This window comes from Cystoisospora suis (genome assembly GCF_002600585.1).
Source record: "Cystoisospora suis strain Wien I chromosome Unknown contig_888, whole genome shotgun sequence".
Classification (NCBI taxonomy): domain Eukaryota; phylum Apicomplexa; class Conoidasida; order Eucoccidiorida; family Sarcocystidae; genus Cystoisospora; species Cystoisospora suis.
In genome coordinates this window covers 19,580-33,789 of record NW_027153689.1, presented here as the reverse complement: position 1 = coordinate 33,789, position 14,210 = coordinate 19,580, and the positions used below count along the sequence as shown (strand labels likewise).

The window sequence follows — 14,210 nt, the reverse complement described above, 5'->3', positions numbered from 1 at the left end:
CATATGCATATACATCTATATACATAGGCAACTGGGAAGAGTATGTATCTCTCTATATACATATGTATATATGTAGAGAGAGATACTATGTAATATATATATATATATATATATATGTTCATAGGTTTACATACCTACATGTATGATGAGAGTAGGGAGTGAACCTATAGCGGATGGCGAGGTCAGAACACTCATTCCTTTCTGTTTAAACAAGATTTCTTTCTCATACCTCAAGGCAGTCGATCACAAAAAGAATGAAGAAAAAAAAGAGCATAAACTTCCTCTGCCAGGCAAGTCAAAATATCCGCGGGAAGAAAAGTTCAGGTGTATATACAGATAGACTTAAGAGGAAGATGCGAGTGAGCCAATCCTTCCCCTTCTCTTTTCTCTCACCTTTCTGTCTTTGTTTGTTCAATCCGTGAGATTTCTTCGTCCCTTTTCTCTTGCCTTTTCTTCTTCTCAGCGGCCCAGATGAACTTTCTCATGCGTCGTATGGCGAAGATTCTCAAGACATCAAGTAAGTAAAAGAAAGACAGAAAGTAGAGAAGAGAAGTTAGTTAATTACACTCGATCGGAGTGATCAATGAAGAGAGAGGTCTCTGTCTTGCTGTCTTGTAGCTAAGCATTTGCTTGTCTTTCTCTCTATTTCTCCGTCCAAAGATCGGCCGGATCTCTCTCTTTTCACACCTCTCTTCTTAGATTTGTAGTTCTATGAAGAAAGTAAGTACAGATATGTACGTCTATGTATACGTGTATACATGCAGACTGCAGAAGCGAGAGAGAGATAGGGTTTCGCAGTATCCGTGTATAAAGTATGGCGTCTAAGTGTGGGCAATACGTACACATACATACATAGACATACATATTCATACCTAGGTATACAGGTTCCTATATATTCGTACAGAGACACATACATAGACATACATATTCATTCCTAGGTATACAGAGTCATATATATTCGTACAGACATACATACATGGACATACATATTCATACGTAGACATAAAGATTCATATCTCTTCAAACATACATGGAGATATAGACTTACATACATACGTACATACATATCAATGTATATTCATCGTAGGTAGATGTTTACGTCGTGTATGGCCGATGTGTTTGTGTGTTTCTGTAGGTGTCCGCCAGTTATGTCTCATTCTATGGCTCACATGCATAGCCCTTCTCCTCTTTCTGCTTCTTATCATCACTTGAACCATCTCCTACCTCGACTTCTCCTCTTCATCTGTAACTGTGATCACTCCTCTTGTGGAGCCTATACATATAGACATACGTAGACATACAGCTAGCGCTAGCTATGTGAAAGTCGGATACATGCATGTCCAAATAGGAAAAGGAGATAAGACAGGTTTGTGAATGAGTACGAGAAGGATATGTCATGAGGCTGTTCAAAGTGCTAGGGGAGCTGCTTACGATGACTCTTCATTCTTTCTTCCTGTCTCCCTGTCTTGCTACGCATCATCTATAAGGAGTGATGATCGTACGGATACCCTCTGTGAGAGAGGAGGCATACAGGTAGCTACTTAGCTCGCTAATCATGAAAAAGAGAAGAAGACTTGCGATGAATCGAAGGAGGGGGCGTGCTCCCGTGTGCACTGTCGCTAGCTCTCCCTTTACTCCTGCATGCCAATAAGAAGCATATGAAGATAGTCGGTTGGTCGACACAGCGAAGGAAGAAGATTTTAGATGTAGGGGCTGAGACGGGATATATGGCTCCACGCGAGAAGTCAGGAAGATAGATGCTTGTTCCTCTTGTAATTATTCTTCCTATTCTTCTTGCCTAACAGTAGACAGAGCCGTAACTCCTTGCTTCTCTCATATGCATGCAGTGGCAGCTAGCGGAAGATGCTCGCTGGGGCTAGGGTATTATCGATCGACACAACTGGGGAGGGAAGGGAGAAGACAGGAGGGGGCGAAACAACTGTCTCCGATGTTCCTCTAAAAGTTGTACACGACAGATAGATAGATAGACAGGCACTTCTTCTCAATAGATCTCTTGAAACCTCAACAGGGTGTAGAATAGCACCCCTTGTTAGGTGGAGAAAGAACTTGGAGGGGAATTGAAGTCTTGAAAGTCGGGCTCTCTATCTCCTCCGAGGGGGTGTATATACACCTCACATCTTTTGCGTGGTTCAATGTGCCTACGGGTCCATGTGCTTGTCACAAAAGGTATGACTCCTCTACGTGCCATTACATGCCTCTTTTGATGCCTCATCATCTATCTGTCCTTCTCCCACCTTCTGCGTATTTATATATATATGTATATGCATATTCATCTGTATCGATACACTTTTGTATGTCCTCATAGACTGTATGTACGGGGGTGCTGGTGTCTGTACACCCGAGACATCTTATCATCTCATACGCAGGTGTGATAGAGAGAAGCTCATTTGATGATGATGATGATGATAACGACCATGCAATAGACGAGGCTGCCCCTCCGTCTCTAGGGATCTCTTTCGTACCCTTCGCTTCGTTGCATCAGAAACGACCTTTCTGTTTCTCTCTCTGAACAAAGATCTCTCCGTATCTCTTCTTGAAAGACTGCCAATTTCATATCAATCTATCGACGTAATTCCGTCACTCTCGGGAGGAAAATAAAGAGCCTATTAAAGAGGATAAAAAGGCTTTACTTTCTTTCAAGAAATGCGGCTCCTAAGAGCCTCATCAGTCGTTTGCCTAACTAAGGACTGTAGGAACGAGCTCACGGTTGGGGAGAGGTAAGGTAGTGTAGAGCGGGAACGTAGAAAAAGAGATCAAAAGATAGATATTAGAGATAGATAGATAGATAAATAGGTAGAGAAGGAAAGAGGTTTACATCTGGTCGGTGCAGGAGGCACGGAGAACAGAACGCAGCCTTCTACTGGATTGTTAGACAGCGAGATTAGCTACATATGCGACTGGGGCTTGTCTCTGTATGTATGTCTATACGAAGCTCAACTTCTTTCTCAGCTCCACTTCTTCCTCTAATGCTTCCTTTGCTCATGTAACGCAGTCATCATCTCATCTATTGTAACGCGGGTGCTGTTCATGCGACTTACCACGTACGTAGGAGGAGTCTCGAGAGTGTGAAGCCGAACCCTCCAAGAGAGACGCTCTTCCTTCCCACAAGATATGCGCAGCGGAACTGAACCGCTGAGCTTTGGGTCAGGAGGCCGAGGAGAGCTACCAATTTGTCCTACCAAGCTTGAACTGTCTCTACCTCTCTCCATCTCCTCCCGCATTCATTGAGCAGCCGTACAGACTCTCTCGCACCCTGTGCAAGAGACCTGTGTATCTATCTATAGAAAGAAAGGACGACTACAACAAGACCCTCGGCCTATAGAGTAATATCCCCCTGTCTCCTAAGCAACCTCTTCTAGCTCGCCACTCCCTAGCATGCGACAATCTCTTCTCTCTCTATGTACATATGACCCACTTAATCACTTTTGCAAGAAACTTATGACCGCCCTATCTTTTTAACACACGCGAATCACTGTGGATGTGCATCGCTAGGAAGGTCCTACGACTCCCGAGAGGGGGTGTGGGTATGGTCGGTCAATCAGTGACTTCTCTCTTCTACCCCCCTTGGCTCAACTTCACCTTCTTTCGTCATTTGGATACTGAAGTGTATGGCTTCTCACCGAAGGAGAGAGAGGAGCTATTCAAGCTAAGTTCTTCTTGTTTCTCTTTCGTCTCTTTACTTCTCTCTGTTGTTGTCTCTCTCTCCCCTTCTCTCTTGAAATGGAGATCTTCGTTTTCCCAAAACGCTTCATGATTGAAGAGAAAGTTTCTTTCTCTCTTCCTTCTTTCTCCTCTCAGAGGTAGAGAAATCAATAGAAAGTCAATCCCCCGATATCAGAGTGCTTGTAAGAGAATCGTAACCATCCTACTTGTGATCTACTATGACCCAAGGGCGCATGCAACCAAAAGAACGGAAGTCCTCTCGCCTTTCTTGTTTCTTTTCTTCTTCTTCATTATCTTACAATATTCGTGATCGTGGTCAATCAATCAGTCCTGGTGTCATTCCTTTCATTCAATCTCTCTTCATCCACTCGCAACATGCAAACTTTCGTATCACTATCTCGATGTGCCTTCGATACTGTATGTATGCATATATGAGAATGATGTATCTCAATGTATATAGATACTTTCTCCGCGACTCCTTTCTCTTTTTTGTCCTTGATAAGGGCTACACGGTATGATAACACTTCATTCAGTCACCTCAATCAAGACACGATTGACAAGAAAGGGCTGATATCAGTTTTGTGTCTCTCTCTCTCTCTCTGGCACGTCTCTATCACACTGACCAGTAGCAGTAGTAGTCGTAGGACTCTAACACACTCCATCTTCTTCTTCTTCTTCACTTTCATGTATAGACACCCGCAAGCACTCATGTAGGAAAAAGAAAGGACGACTCGTCGTCGTCATCGTCATTATGATTGACTTCATTTGTCTTGTTGGAGATCGAGATCTCAACCATCAGGTCTTCTTCATTCACACACAAAGGGCCACTACTACACACATCTCCTCCTATCTACTACTACATATCTCATCCTACATGATACCACTCCCAATGCATACATGTATGTAGGTATGTATCTATACATACTTATGTAAGCGGTATGTACACATACACATATATATATATATATCTTAGACGGGGGTTGAATGGGACGTAGAGAGACAGGTATATATCTACATATATTTCTGCAATCCCTCATATATTAGATGAGGAGGTATCTCGTGATACACCCCTACCATCATGACATAAGTAGCCCTCTCATGGAGAAGGACTGACTGCTTTCTTTCCGTTCTTTTGACTTCTCTCATTCATCATTCCTTAGTAGACCTCCTCTTGCCCCTTCTTTCTGTCATTCTTTCATTCTTTATCTCCCACTTTGAGAACATGCTCTCTCCCTCCCAAACAGAATGGGAAAATTTCTTCCTTCTTCTTCTTCTTGCATGAACACGTGACCTTCCTCCCTTTCTCTCCTGTCTTTCTTCCTTGTGAAAACTCGAGAAGCAAAGATGTATGTATGAAGAATCTCTCCCCGTCTCATGCATAACTAGATAGTAGAACACGAAGGAAGAGGACGAAGAGAAACCCTCTATCCTATCATCCAGATGTGTATGATGACGCCACGCACACTAAATACATCTCTGAGGTGACAAAAAAAAAACGACCCTACACACACAAGTACAGATGATAGGAAAGGCTAAGGAACTCCCAATACACCAGAGAATCTTCTTGACCTACGATGAGAGAAGAGAAAGAAAAACGATCGCGGAGGCTACCAGGCCAACAGATGAACCTTCTTTTGTGCTCATCAGCCCTCTCTGCATGCAGCACCCCCTTCACTATCAACTCGCTCTTTTCAACTCCTGACAAAACTCGAGATCCCTTCATACATCGACAGAGAGAGATAGAATAGACATGTCTCTCGTCTCTACCTTCATTTTGATACGCTTTAACCAGCCACTCCACTCATGATGAGTCCCGCCGCCGTCTGCGCAAATCAGAGCGGAAAAATGAAGATCTTCTTCTTCTTCGTGTTCTTCCTACGCCTCTTCTTCCGTCACTACCCACACGACGACCACCTCTACTCTCACACACATATACGTGTCATCATACCGTAGGACTACACCCCACAGACATATCTACATATATAGAGAGAAATATATAGAATACAGATGTATACACGTATGCGAATGTGCCATGTGTATGTATCTATACCTAGCTATCTCTTTCTTTCTCTCTTTCTCACTCTATTGTCCAGGTAATGAGAAGTTCGCCCATGAGGAGGAGGAGGAGAAGAGAGACGAGACATCTTGGTATGTATCTTTATTATCTTATTGTCTTCAATCAGCCAGCCGTAAGAGGAGAGAGTGTGCGTGTGTGTGTGTTGCATTCCTCGTAGGAGCGAGCCTATTCTCGTTTATACCATCATAGCCATCAAGCCAGATCGGAAAGGTTGGCTGGTCTGTTGAATAGGCATGTCCTCTTCTATGTCTTCATCTTCTTCTCTCTCATCGAAGGTCTTGCTATTTACGTCATAGTTCTGATGGCTGCTAGAACCCTCATGATCGCCGTATATACAGTCGATAACCGCTTCATCCTCTGCATACCCCTCATGATCGTACATAACTTCTGTTCTCGCCTTCGATGAGAAAGGTGGCACACTTTCACGTGTAGGCCAAGATGTATGAAATCTCTCTTTTTCTGACATATCTGTCGGACTATTCTTCTGTTGATAAGAAAGAATCGAGGGAGAAGGGGGAGAAGAAGCAACTCCGTCATCTTCATCATCATATCTCCTGTCTCCTGAAGACATTATGACACCAAAGTTCTCGCCATAAGAGCTATCATTCTTTCCACGATCAGAATATGAGTCTCCTTCTCTTCTACTCGGGCTATCTTCTCCGCTTCCTGTACCTTTCTCGTGTCCCCCCCTCGCCCCTGGTTTCGATGGGAGATTATCGACATCGAAGAAAGCATCTTCATCCTCTTCTTCTTCTATGAATTGGGTTCGATCATCCACTCGGCCATCCCTATCTTCTTCTCTTCCTTGAAAACTGTTTCTTCTTCTACTTCTACTACTACTGCTAGCTGTCTTTCTTTCTCCGTCCTTGTCCTTATTATCTTCATTCGTCTCTCTATACCCATCTACCTCGCCACCCTTCTCTTCTTCTTCTCCTCTTAAAAGGCGTTCTTGCCAGTCCCTTAAGAGCATCTCGTGTGTAGGCAAAGACGGTGTATTGACACCGCAGACAGATATACTCGTTAACGGATTGGAATGATAGGGCAATGCGGAATTTTGATCCACGAAAGGAGAACGCGATGACGAAGACGAAGAAGAAGAGAAACCTCCAAAAGAGAAAGAATCTTCTTTGGACTCCTGATAAGGATGAAGAGACGATGTGAATTTCTTATCAGGACACCCCAAAGAAGAGGTTGAAGAGAAAGCTTGGCTGTCTCCTCCTGGTATAGTAACACCAGCTGAAGTACTTGTGAGAGATGAGATTCCTCGTGGATGACAAAGATCATATTGAGAAGGAGGAGAAGAAGAAGGAGAGAATTTGCTATCAGAAAAAGAAGAAGATAGTGATGTAGATGGGGGCATGGCGGTCCCGGTCGTACGACGAGGAGAAGAAGAAGGTGGGTGTTGTGTTTCCTTGTTGGTATAGAAACGATCTATCCATGTTCCTTCATGTCTCCTGTGTCCGTCTCTTCTGTCTCCTTGCTGCGGCTTTCGTTCTTCTTGGTGAGAAGAAGACATCGAAGTACGCGTGTTATTCTTGTCCTTTTCGAGATCTCTTATCTTTTCTTCTGAAGCTTCATTCGCCCCGGATGAACTGCTAGAGAAGAGATCATAAACGCGCTGAGAAAAAGATGTAAGAGCAGCAGGAGAAGAAGAGACCTGCTGGTCTTCTTCTCTTCTTCCTTTAGAAAGCATATCGCTATCATATGGAGATGATAAAGATGAAGAGCATGCTGTAGATGGAGACGAGGGTGATGGAGAGGAAAAAGACTGATAAGAGTACGAATGCGGTGGCTTTTTTGACGAGGCTATCAAACTCTTTCCGAAAGAAAAGAAACCTTCCTCCTCTTCATCTTCTTCTTCTATTGGCGGGACCGCGCATGCAGGAGGACGGTAATAGCGATGACTCCCTGAAGAAAAACCCTTCCCTTTCAAAATCGCAAAACCTCGATAATGAGGTGGAGGATAAAGAAGAAGAAGAACAATCTGAACAGATCCAACTAAGGTTCCTAACAGACACACAGAGATAAAAAATGACGAGTCAGTCATTCGGTGGGTGTACATACACCCCATGAATATTCACCTTCATCTTTACTAACTTGCCTTCTTGAAGAAAGAGTAGAGACAATGATATAATATACAGGAAGAGAGAGATAATTCACTTGTATAGATGGAGGTAAAGAGAGAGACACGTATATGTTTCTCTCACATGACGACATATAGTAGATGAGAGACGTGTCTATGAATGACCTAAATACACTTGATACATCGTCATAGAATAGACACAAGCAAGCTAGCCAAAGTATCTATCTCTCTGTCTATTGACGGATCGATCGCTATGAAGAGACGTCGAATACAGAAGAACTTTACACTACTACAAGCACACCCACTACTTGTAAGCTACTAAAGATAGCATAGACAACACACACAAGATGAAAGACAAGAAGAGGAAATTTCTCTCTGCATATAAGCAGACCTACAAGGAGAGAGAGAAGACGACGAACGATTGACCGATAGCAATGAATAGAAGAATCAATATAGCGAAGGACTGAAACTCCTAACTAAGGCGAATACATGCAGATGGATACATACAGATAGATAGATAGATAGCTAGATGGATCGGTCTTAGATAGAGAGAGGTGGAGATAAATAGACAGATGGGTAGTGAAGTCCAAGGAAAGACATAGAACATGCCGCCTGGAGATGACTAGAACGAGAAAAAAGCTGCGTGCACTTCTCTCCTTTTGTTTTGCACTCATCTAGAAAAGCGACAAGACAAGGAGGCTTGTCCTCTTCTTCCTTTCTTTGTGTCTAGCAACCCTGGAGTTTCTTCCCTCGTATCTCTCTTACTTACCAATGAGATTGGGGAGAAGAATGAAGAGATCAACACTGAGCCACCCGTAGAAGAGCCATAGAGAGCTACATAGCCAATTCCCTAAGGAAATCTCGACCGGTAAGCAGGCTGTACTCTTCTCCCGCAGAATGACGCGCAGAGCTGACAAGGGAGCGGCATAACTTAAGACATTTATCACAGCTGAAGAAAAGAAAAAGACAGAAAGGGGGGACAGGGGAACAGACGAGCTTATTTAGATGGCTATTGTCTCAGGCGTACAGATCGATGGATATGCCTATGAATATAGTGAAAGGAGGCGTATGACGGACATCTTTCCCGAGTCCTCCTTACAAACCTTTAACTGTAGGCGTTCCTCAGAAAATAGAAGAAGATACAACAGGTAGTATAGATAGATATACATATAAATATACACATATTCTCTTACACTAGGGAGAAATACAAGCCTAAAGGAACGAAGAAGAAAAGTGAAGAACAGCAGCACTGCGGAGGTGACGTCAAGGGAGTGGTAGAGGTGAGAAGAAGAAGAAGGCAAAGACAGCAGAGAAGAGGAATTCGATAAACACGTATACACCGTCCGTACACGTCTCCACAGAGGACAGATACACAAAAGAGAGCGGGTCGAACAGACAGCTATAGATTAGATAGATAAAGAAACACCATGCATACACATATATATATATATATATATAGGGAGAGAAAGAAGACATATACAAAGAGAAAGGAATATAGACAGTTGGGACTGAGGGAAAGAGAAGCAAGAGAGTTTGATCTCGTCTTGCCTTCTTAGCCGCCACCTGTCAGTAGCAGACAATGCAAGGTGGTAGTTGTCTTCTTCTTTTTCTTACTCATCCTTCTCCACCTAGACTACTACTACTACTTCTTCTACAGCTACGACGGTGCCAAGAGCAACAGCAAGAAAGGCAAAGCCTCATTCCTCATACAACAGTAGGGACTGAAACTAGATAGAAGGAAAAAAGGAATACGAAAGAAATCTCAACACCTGTCACGCAGTATATACACATACAGACAGACAGATAGTCTCTCTCTCGCTACACATATATAGAGAGAGAGGGGGAGTATACAAATATATAGACTCCTCGTCTCACTCTCTACGTACACATACACAGACATACATCTATGTATAATATGACAGGAGAAGCGTAAGGGTCGCCATGTGTAACTGTAGTTAGAGTTGTGGTCGTTGTTATGCTTGTGATATAACGATGATGAGCCCCTTCATCTTACCCGCTGATAAGCCGATGAGTCTCGTTCCTTGCTCTAATCCGAGGAATAAGAAGATGAGAAGAAGAGATGCGAGAAGAAACAGACTACTGCCAATGAAGATTCTCATAGCTCTATTTTGTTCTTCATTCTTACAGTGTCTTATGAACACCCGGACATACCATGTAGATAAGAGAACCCCTGTGATATTCGGTATAAGAACGACAATATCTAGCCTTAGCATTCCATAAGCCAACCAGACAATAGCTGAGAGAAGAAGCATAACATAAGGCAATCCTTGAAGATCGGCGGTACTGCAACACGCTTTGATCCTCATGATCGTAGGAAGAGGCGAGAGCTGCATAAGAATAGCTGAAAGAACTGCAAAGACCTTCATAAGCCACAAGACTCGAGAGGCTACAAATGCAGGGATCGAGGCTAAAGGAGAAAGTAGCCACGACCACACAAGACTGCTACTATGATGAGGGGGTGAAACGCCCCGACTCTCGACTAAAACAGACTCAACAAGAGATCCTGATGTGGATGGAAGAACAAGAGATGAGGGAATGTCAGGTGTATATACACCTCGTCCTCCCTCCCCAGACGAAGAAGAGGGAAGGTCTTCCTGTTTCGGTTGTAGCGATGCACCTGGTTCTTGTTCTCCTGACGAGAACGATGACAATGAAGCAGAAGGAGGTAAGAGATTTGAAGGAGCGACGAGAAGATCTCCACCTGTCGACGTAGGGGAAGAAAGATTTCTTTGTCCCCCCTCCCTCTCTCCTTCGTCTCTAGGTAGAAAAGATGAAGAAGACGAGGATGCTGTAACACCTCTCTCAGTATTATCATTACCTGGCAAAGACGAAGAAGAAGGGGAGATTATCAAAGGAGGAGGTAAATGAACAAGATGATCTGCCCCGGTTGGCAACGGTAAAGGCGATGGAGCTACCGTCACAACAGGTACGGGTGTAGATACACCTGATGCATTATTATTATTAGTAGTAGTATTAATGGGATTACTACTACTACTACTTGCCCCGGAGGAGAAAGAGGCGGAGGACGGCTGTTGCTGTATCTCTTGTAGACTTGCATTGACTCCACTACTTGCGAGAAGAACTGACGATGTCTGAAGAGGTGAAGAAGACGAAGAAGGCGAGGCAACTGCAGGAGAGGGGGGAGTCTGCGGTAGTCGGACTAGAGTTGTTGCCGGTGCTGACAATGTGATAGGAGTTGTCGTAGGCTGTACACCCGAACTTTGACCGCTGCTTCCTGGAGACGGAAGTTGCACAGGTAACACAGTTGTGGCTAAAACATTATTACTCGAATTTGGAAGAGGAAGAGAAAAAGAAGAAGATGATGAAGGCTGTTGAGAAACCACAGTTGTATTCAGAGTACCTGGTGCTGATGAAGCCCCCGCGATAACACCTGCCTTCTGATTTGAGAGGGGGAGCTCCAGTTGAACGATCGATTCGTGTGTAACGCCTTCCAGCGTACGACTAGATGGAGGTCCTTGGAGAATCGCCGGGAGAGAAGGAAGGAATGATGCAGTGTACGAAGCGCCGGATGGCGAGGAGGATGAAGACGCCGGCGGGAGAGCTCCTTCTGAAACTCTTATGAAAGGACGTGGTAATGAAACCTCAGACTCCGCCTCTCCGCTATCTGTAGAAGCAGCTCGCAGCTTTGTGGCTTGAACTGTGATATGGCTGGAACGCCACCATGGAGACGCCCCCCCGTCTTGTAATAAGAAGAGAGAAGAGACGAAAGGACTCAATAGTAGGAAAGACAGCATCAAGAAGAAAGGCCTTCCTCCTCTCTTGTTCCTGTCGTTAGAAAAAGAAGATGGAGAGGAAGAAGAAAAACCGGGATGCTGTGACGGTATCACCATCATGGAACCTTTCGAGGAAACAAATAGAGCCGGAAAAGAAGTCTCTTCACTTCAAGGCCTCACAAGAACGCTCATGAAGCCAGGCTCCTGGAAGGGGAACCGTAATCTACCCCTGCTGTTCCATGACGTGTACGGGGAGAAATTCCCAGAAGAAGAGAGGACCGAATCCAGAGAGAAAGAAGAATGCTTTTTGCCGTGATGGATACAACGGGAGATTTAACGATATGGAAGCTGAACGCACACGGCCACCGTTGACAAGAGAAGGGAAGAAGGCGCAAAGACGAAAAAGGAAGGAAAACCGAACAATCTGAATGCTCGGAACGCCCACAGAAAAAAGGGAGATGAGAAAAGACGGATGAAGGTCAGCACTCCTTAACGTCGATACCTCAGAAGCAACCTTAGGCAGTAGAACCTTCTTACAATAAGCAAGAGAACCACTCCATGAAAGGCACTTGAGGCTTTTCGTTGCAAAGAAGTGAAAAACTTGAGGGAGATTCAAAATTGGAATCGATCTTGCCACAGGAAAGACTCCCGAACACAACCACAACGACCGTCAGCTAAACGAAAAGCCAAGCCGCAAAGCGAGACGATGGAACTGCGCACGCGACGGCAGCCCTCGTCGCCGCCGTTATACAGGTAAACAAACACTAAAAGGAAGACTCTCTCTTTGAAAGAAATCTAAATCACAAAAGGAGGACGACGTAACACTGAGAATAGAAAGGAGACCAGACCAATGTAGCTGAAACTCTCTCCACGAGATGGATGAATTGAGCCGTGCTTGTATGTATGATGCGGTGGCACGGCTGTCGCTTGCCGAGACGGCAGGGTGTCACTGGGGCTTACAGGCGAAATATGCATGTGCCACTGGGATACCTTTCTTGACGTCGCTCCCTCCTGCACGCCGGGACAGCTAGGTAGCTAGTAACGCCCCTTCTCACCGTAAGAGAGAATCCTGTAAGCCACATCTAGAGGTTGCTGTTCTCTGGTTAGGCTGAAGATAACAGCCTGCTTTACTTTAGAAGGAATGCGCTGCTGTGCTTTGTACTATGCGTGGAAGATAATTAACTGAAGGGGTATAAGCACCTCCGCTTGATTGACGTACTCGACACACTTCGACGTCGACGGTGTTGTTTCTCCACCTGTCCTCGACCAGCACACACCTTCCGTCTCTCCCCGACGCACGGTGAGTTCGTGACTAGCGCTGGAATCTACCTTACCACTCATTGCAGGGCAGGAACTGGTGCTGCACAAGGAAAAGCGAGCTGTACGCTTACGAGAGAGTGTCCCTTTCCTGAAAACGTTCTGATAAAAGGTGAATGAGCTGGGTCAACTTTTCAGGGTGCCCATGCATAGGGACAGGGCATGATGCGGAATCTTGAAGCCGTTTCAAACGCCTTGCAATACTTCCCCTCCGCCGGCGTTGCAGCTGCACAGCTGCGGTTCACGTTTCGGAGGTGTAGCCAACTGCCTAGGACTACACAGAAGAACCAAACTAAGAAGAAGCCCCCCCGTTGTACCGACCCGCAATTCCAACATGAACCATGTCTTCGTGTCGGGGCACGTCACTGGAACTCCCTGTGAAAGTTGCGCATCTCACATGTTGAGGCTTGCCTATCAGACGCCCTTCAAGTTCAACTTTCGTTTTGTTTGGGCTTGATGGTACCTGGGACCTGACTGTACCTTGGAACAAAAAGAAGAAAGCTGCGTGTAATTTCTTCGACCGCGGCTTTAAGACCTTGGCTCGTAAAGCCGTATTATTAGCTGACTACCGCTTCTATCTGGCCCTCCTTCCCTGACCTTTCTTCAAGTGCCGTGTCCGCAGTCAGTAAGTGTACCGCCGGCCGTCGGTGCGTACGGATAATGATACCTTCGCGCCAGATCTTCACCGTTTGTGAGTAGTAGCCACTGCAACCGGTTGTGTGTATTATCAATTAGCCATCACGCGGCATTGCTGGAATGTCGGTCACTCCAAAGACAGCTGTAGTTAACTGCTGCCGAGTCTCCCAGAGGTACAGAGCGCTGACGACCGTGAACGCAAGGCTCCGGTTCCCAGCACCTTGATGTAGTTGACAGGCCTTTGCAATGAGAAGCCGTTCTTCGCCCGTTACTCAGGCAATATTACTTAAGAGAAAGAGGTCAGAGACACGACGTAACAGACAGGAGCCGTGTGCTGGTCCGCTCTCCTGTGGACTGTTTTGTGCCGCGGGACCAAGGTAAATGAGATCGATCGGCCTCCAGACGATCGATCTCATTTACGAACGTATACCTTCCAGACAAGCTCCTGCCCTCGGCTCTTCAGATTCTTACGGGATGCTAAGGAAACTGCGAGTCAGTCTGCTTTTGTTTAACCAATGGTGGAGAGCTTGCTTTCGCTGTGCGTAGCCTCCTCTCGCAATTGCTCAGCAAGCTGTGGCCATTCTGCAGCATGGTGCGGTCACCCAAAGTTCCTTTTGTGGATCTTCGGCAAGGTGCTGGTATCCCTGCTGCGGCAATC

The 14,210-nt window shown here is 45.2% G+C and overlaps 2 protein-coding genes across 2 annotated transcripts in view; one reads left to right on the top strand and one right to left on the bottom strand.

Moving 5' to 3' along the window:
• CSUI_002131 (syntaxin n-terminal protein) overlaps positions 1 to 2,609 on the top strand; it is a gene marked incomplete at its 5' end in the record, with an annotated part of 5,572 nt that extends 2,963 nt beyond the window's left edge. The window contains 2 exons of the mRNA XM_068062333.1: positions 464 to 517; positions 1,136 to 2,609. Of these exons, the coding sequence (XP_067925694.1) occupies positions 464 to 517; positions 1,136 to 1,212 (131 nt within the window). The remainder of the gene's footprint in view (positions 1 to 463; positions 518 to 1,135) is intronic.
• A 2,050-nt stretch (positions 2,610 to 4,659) lies between these two features.
• On the bottom strand, positions 4,660 to 12,469 carry CSUI_002130 (3 saliva family protein). Its single transcript, XM_068062332.1, has 3 exons — positions 9,859 to 12,469; positions 8,614 to 8,793; positions 4,660 to 7,768 (listed from the first exon to the last, which is right to left on the bottom strand). The coding sequence occupies exons 1-3, from the start codon at positions 11,717 to 11,719 to the stop codon at positions 5,937 to 5,939; spliced, it is 3,873 nt and encodes a 1,290-aa protein (XP_067925693.1). The 5' UTR covers positions 11,720 to 12,469; the 3' UTR covers positions 4,660 to 5,936.
• Between the last annotated feature and the right edge of the window lie 1,741 nt (positions 12,470 to 14,210).

Bases quoted from the DNA above. Each gene is read 5' to 3' on its own strand.
- CSUI_002130 (XM_068062332.1), bottom strand. From the start codon at position 11,719: ATGATGGTGATACCGTCACAGCATCCCGGTTTTTCTTCTTCCTCTCCA. The intron at 8,794-9,858 runs GTAAGATGAAGG...TCTTTTCTTCAG, and splicing joins ACTCATCGGCTTATCAGCGG to CTGTGATAAATGTCTTAAGT. The intron at 7,769-8,613 runs GTAAGTAAGAGA...TGTGTCTGTTAG, and splicing joins TCTTCTCCCCAATCTCATTG to GAACCTTAGTTGGATCTGTT.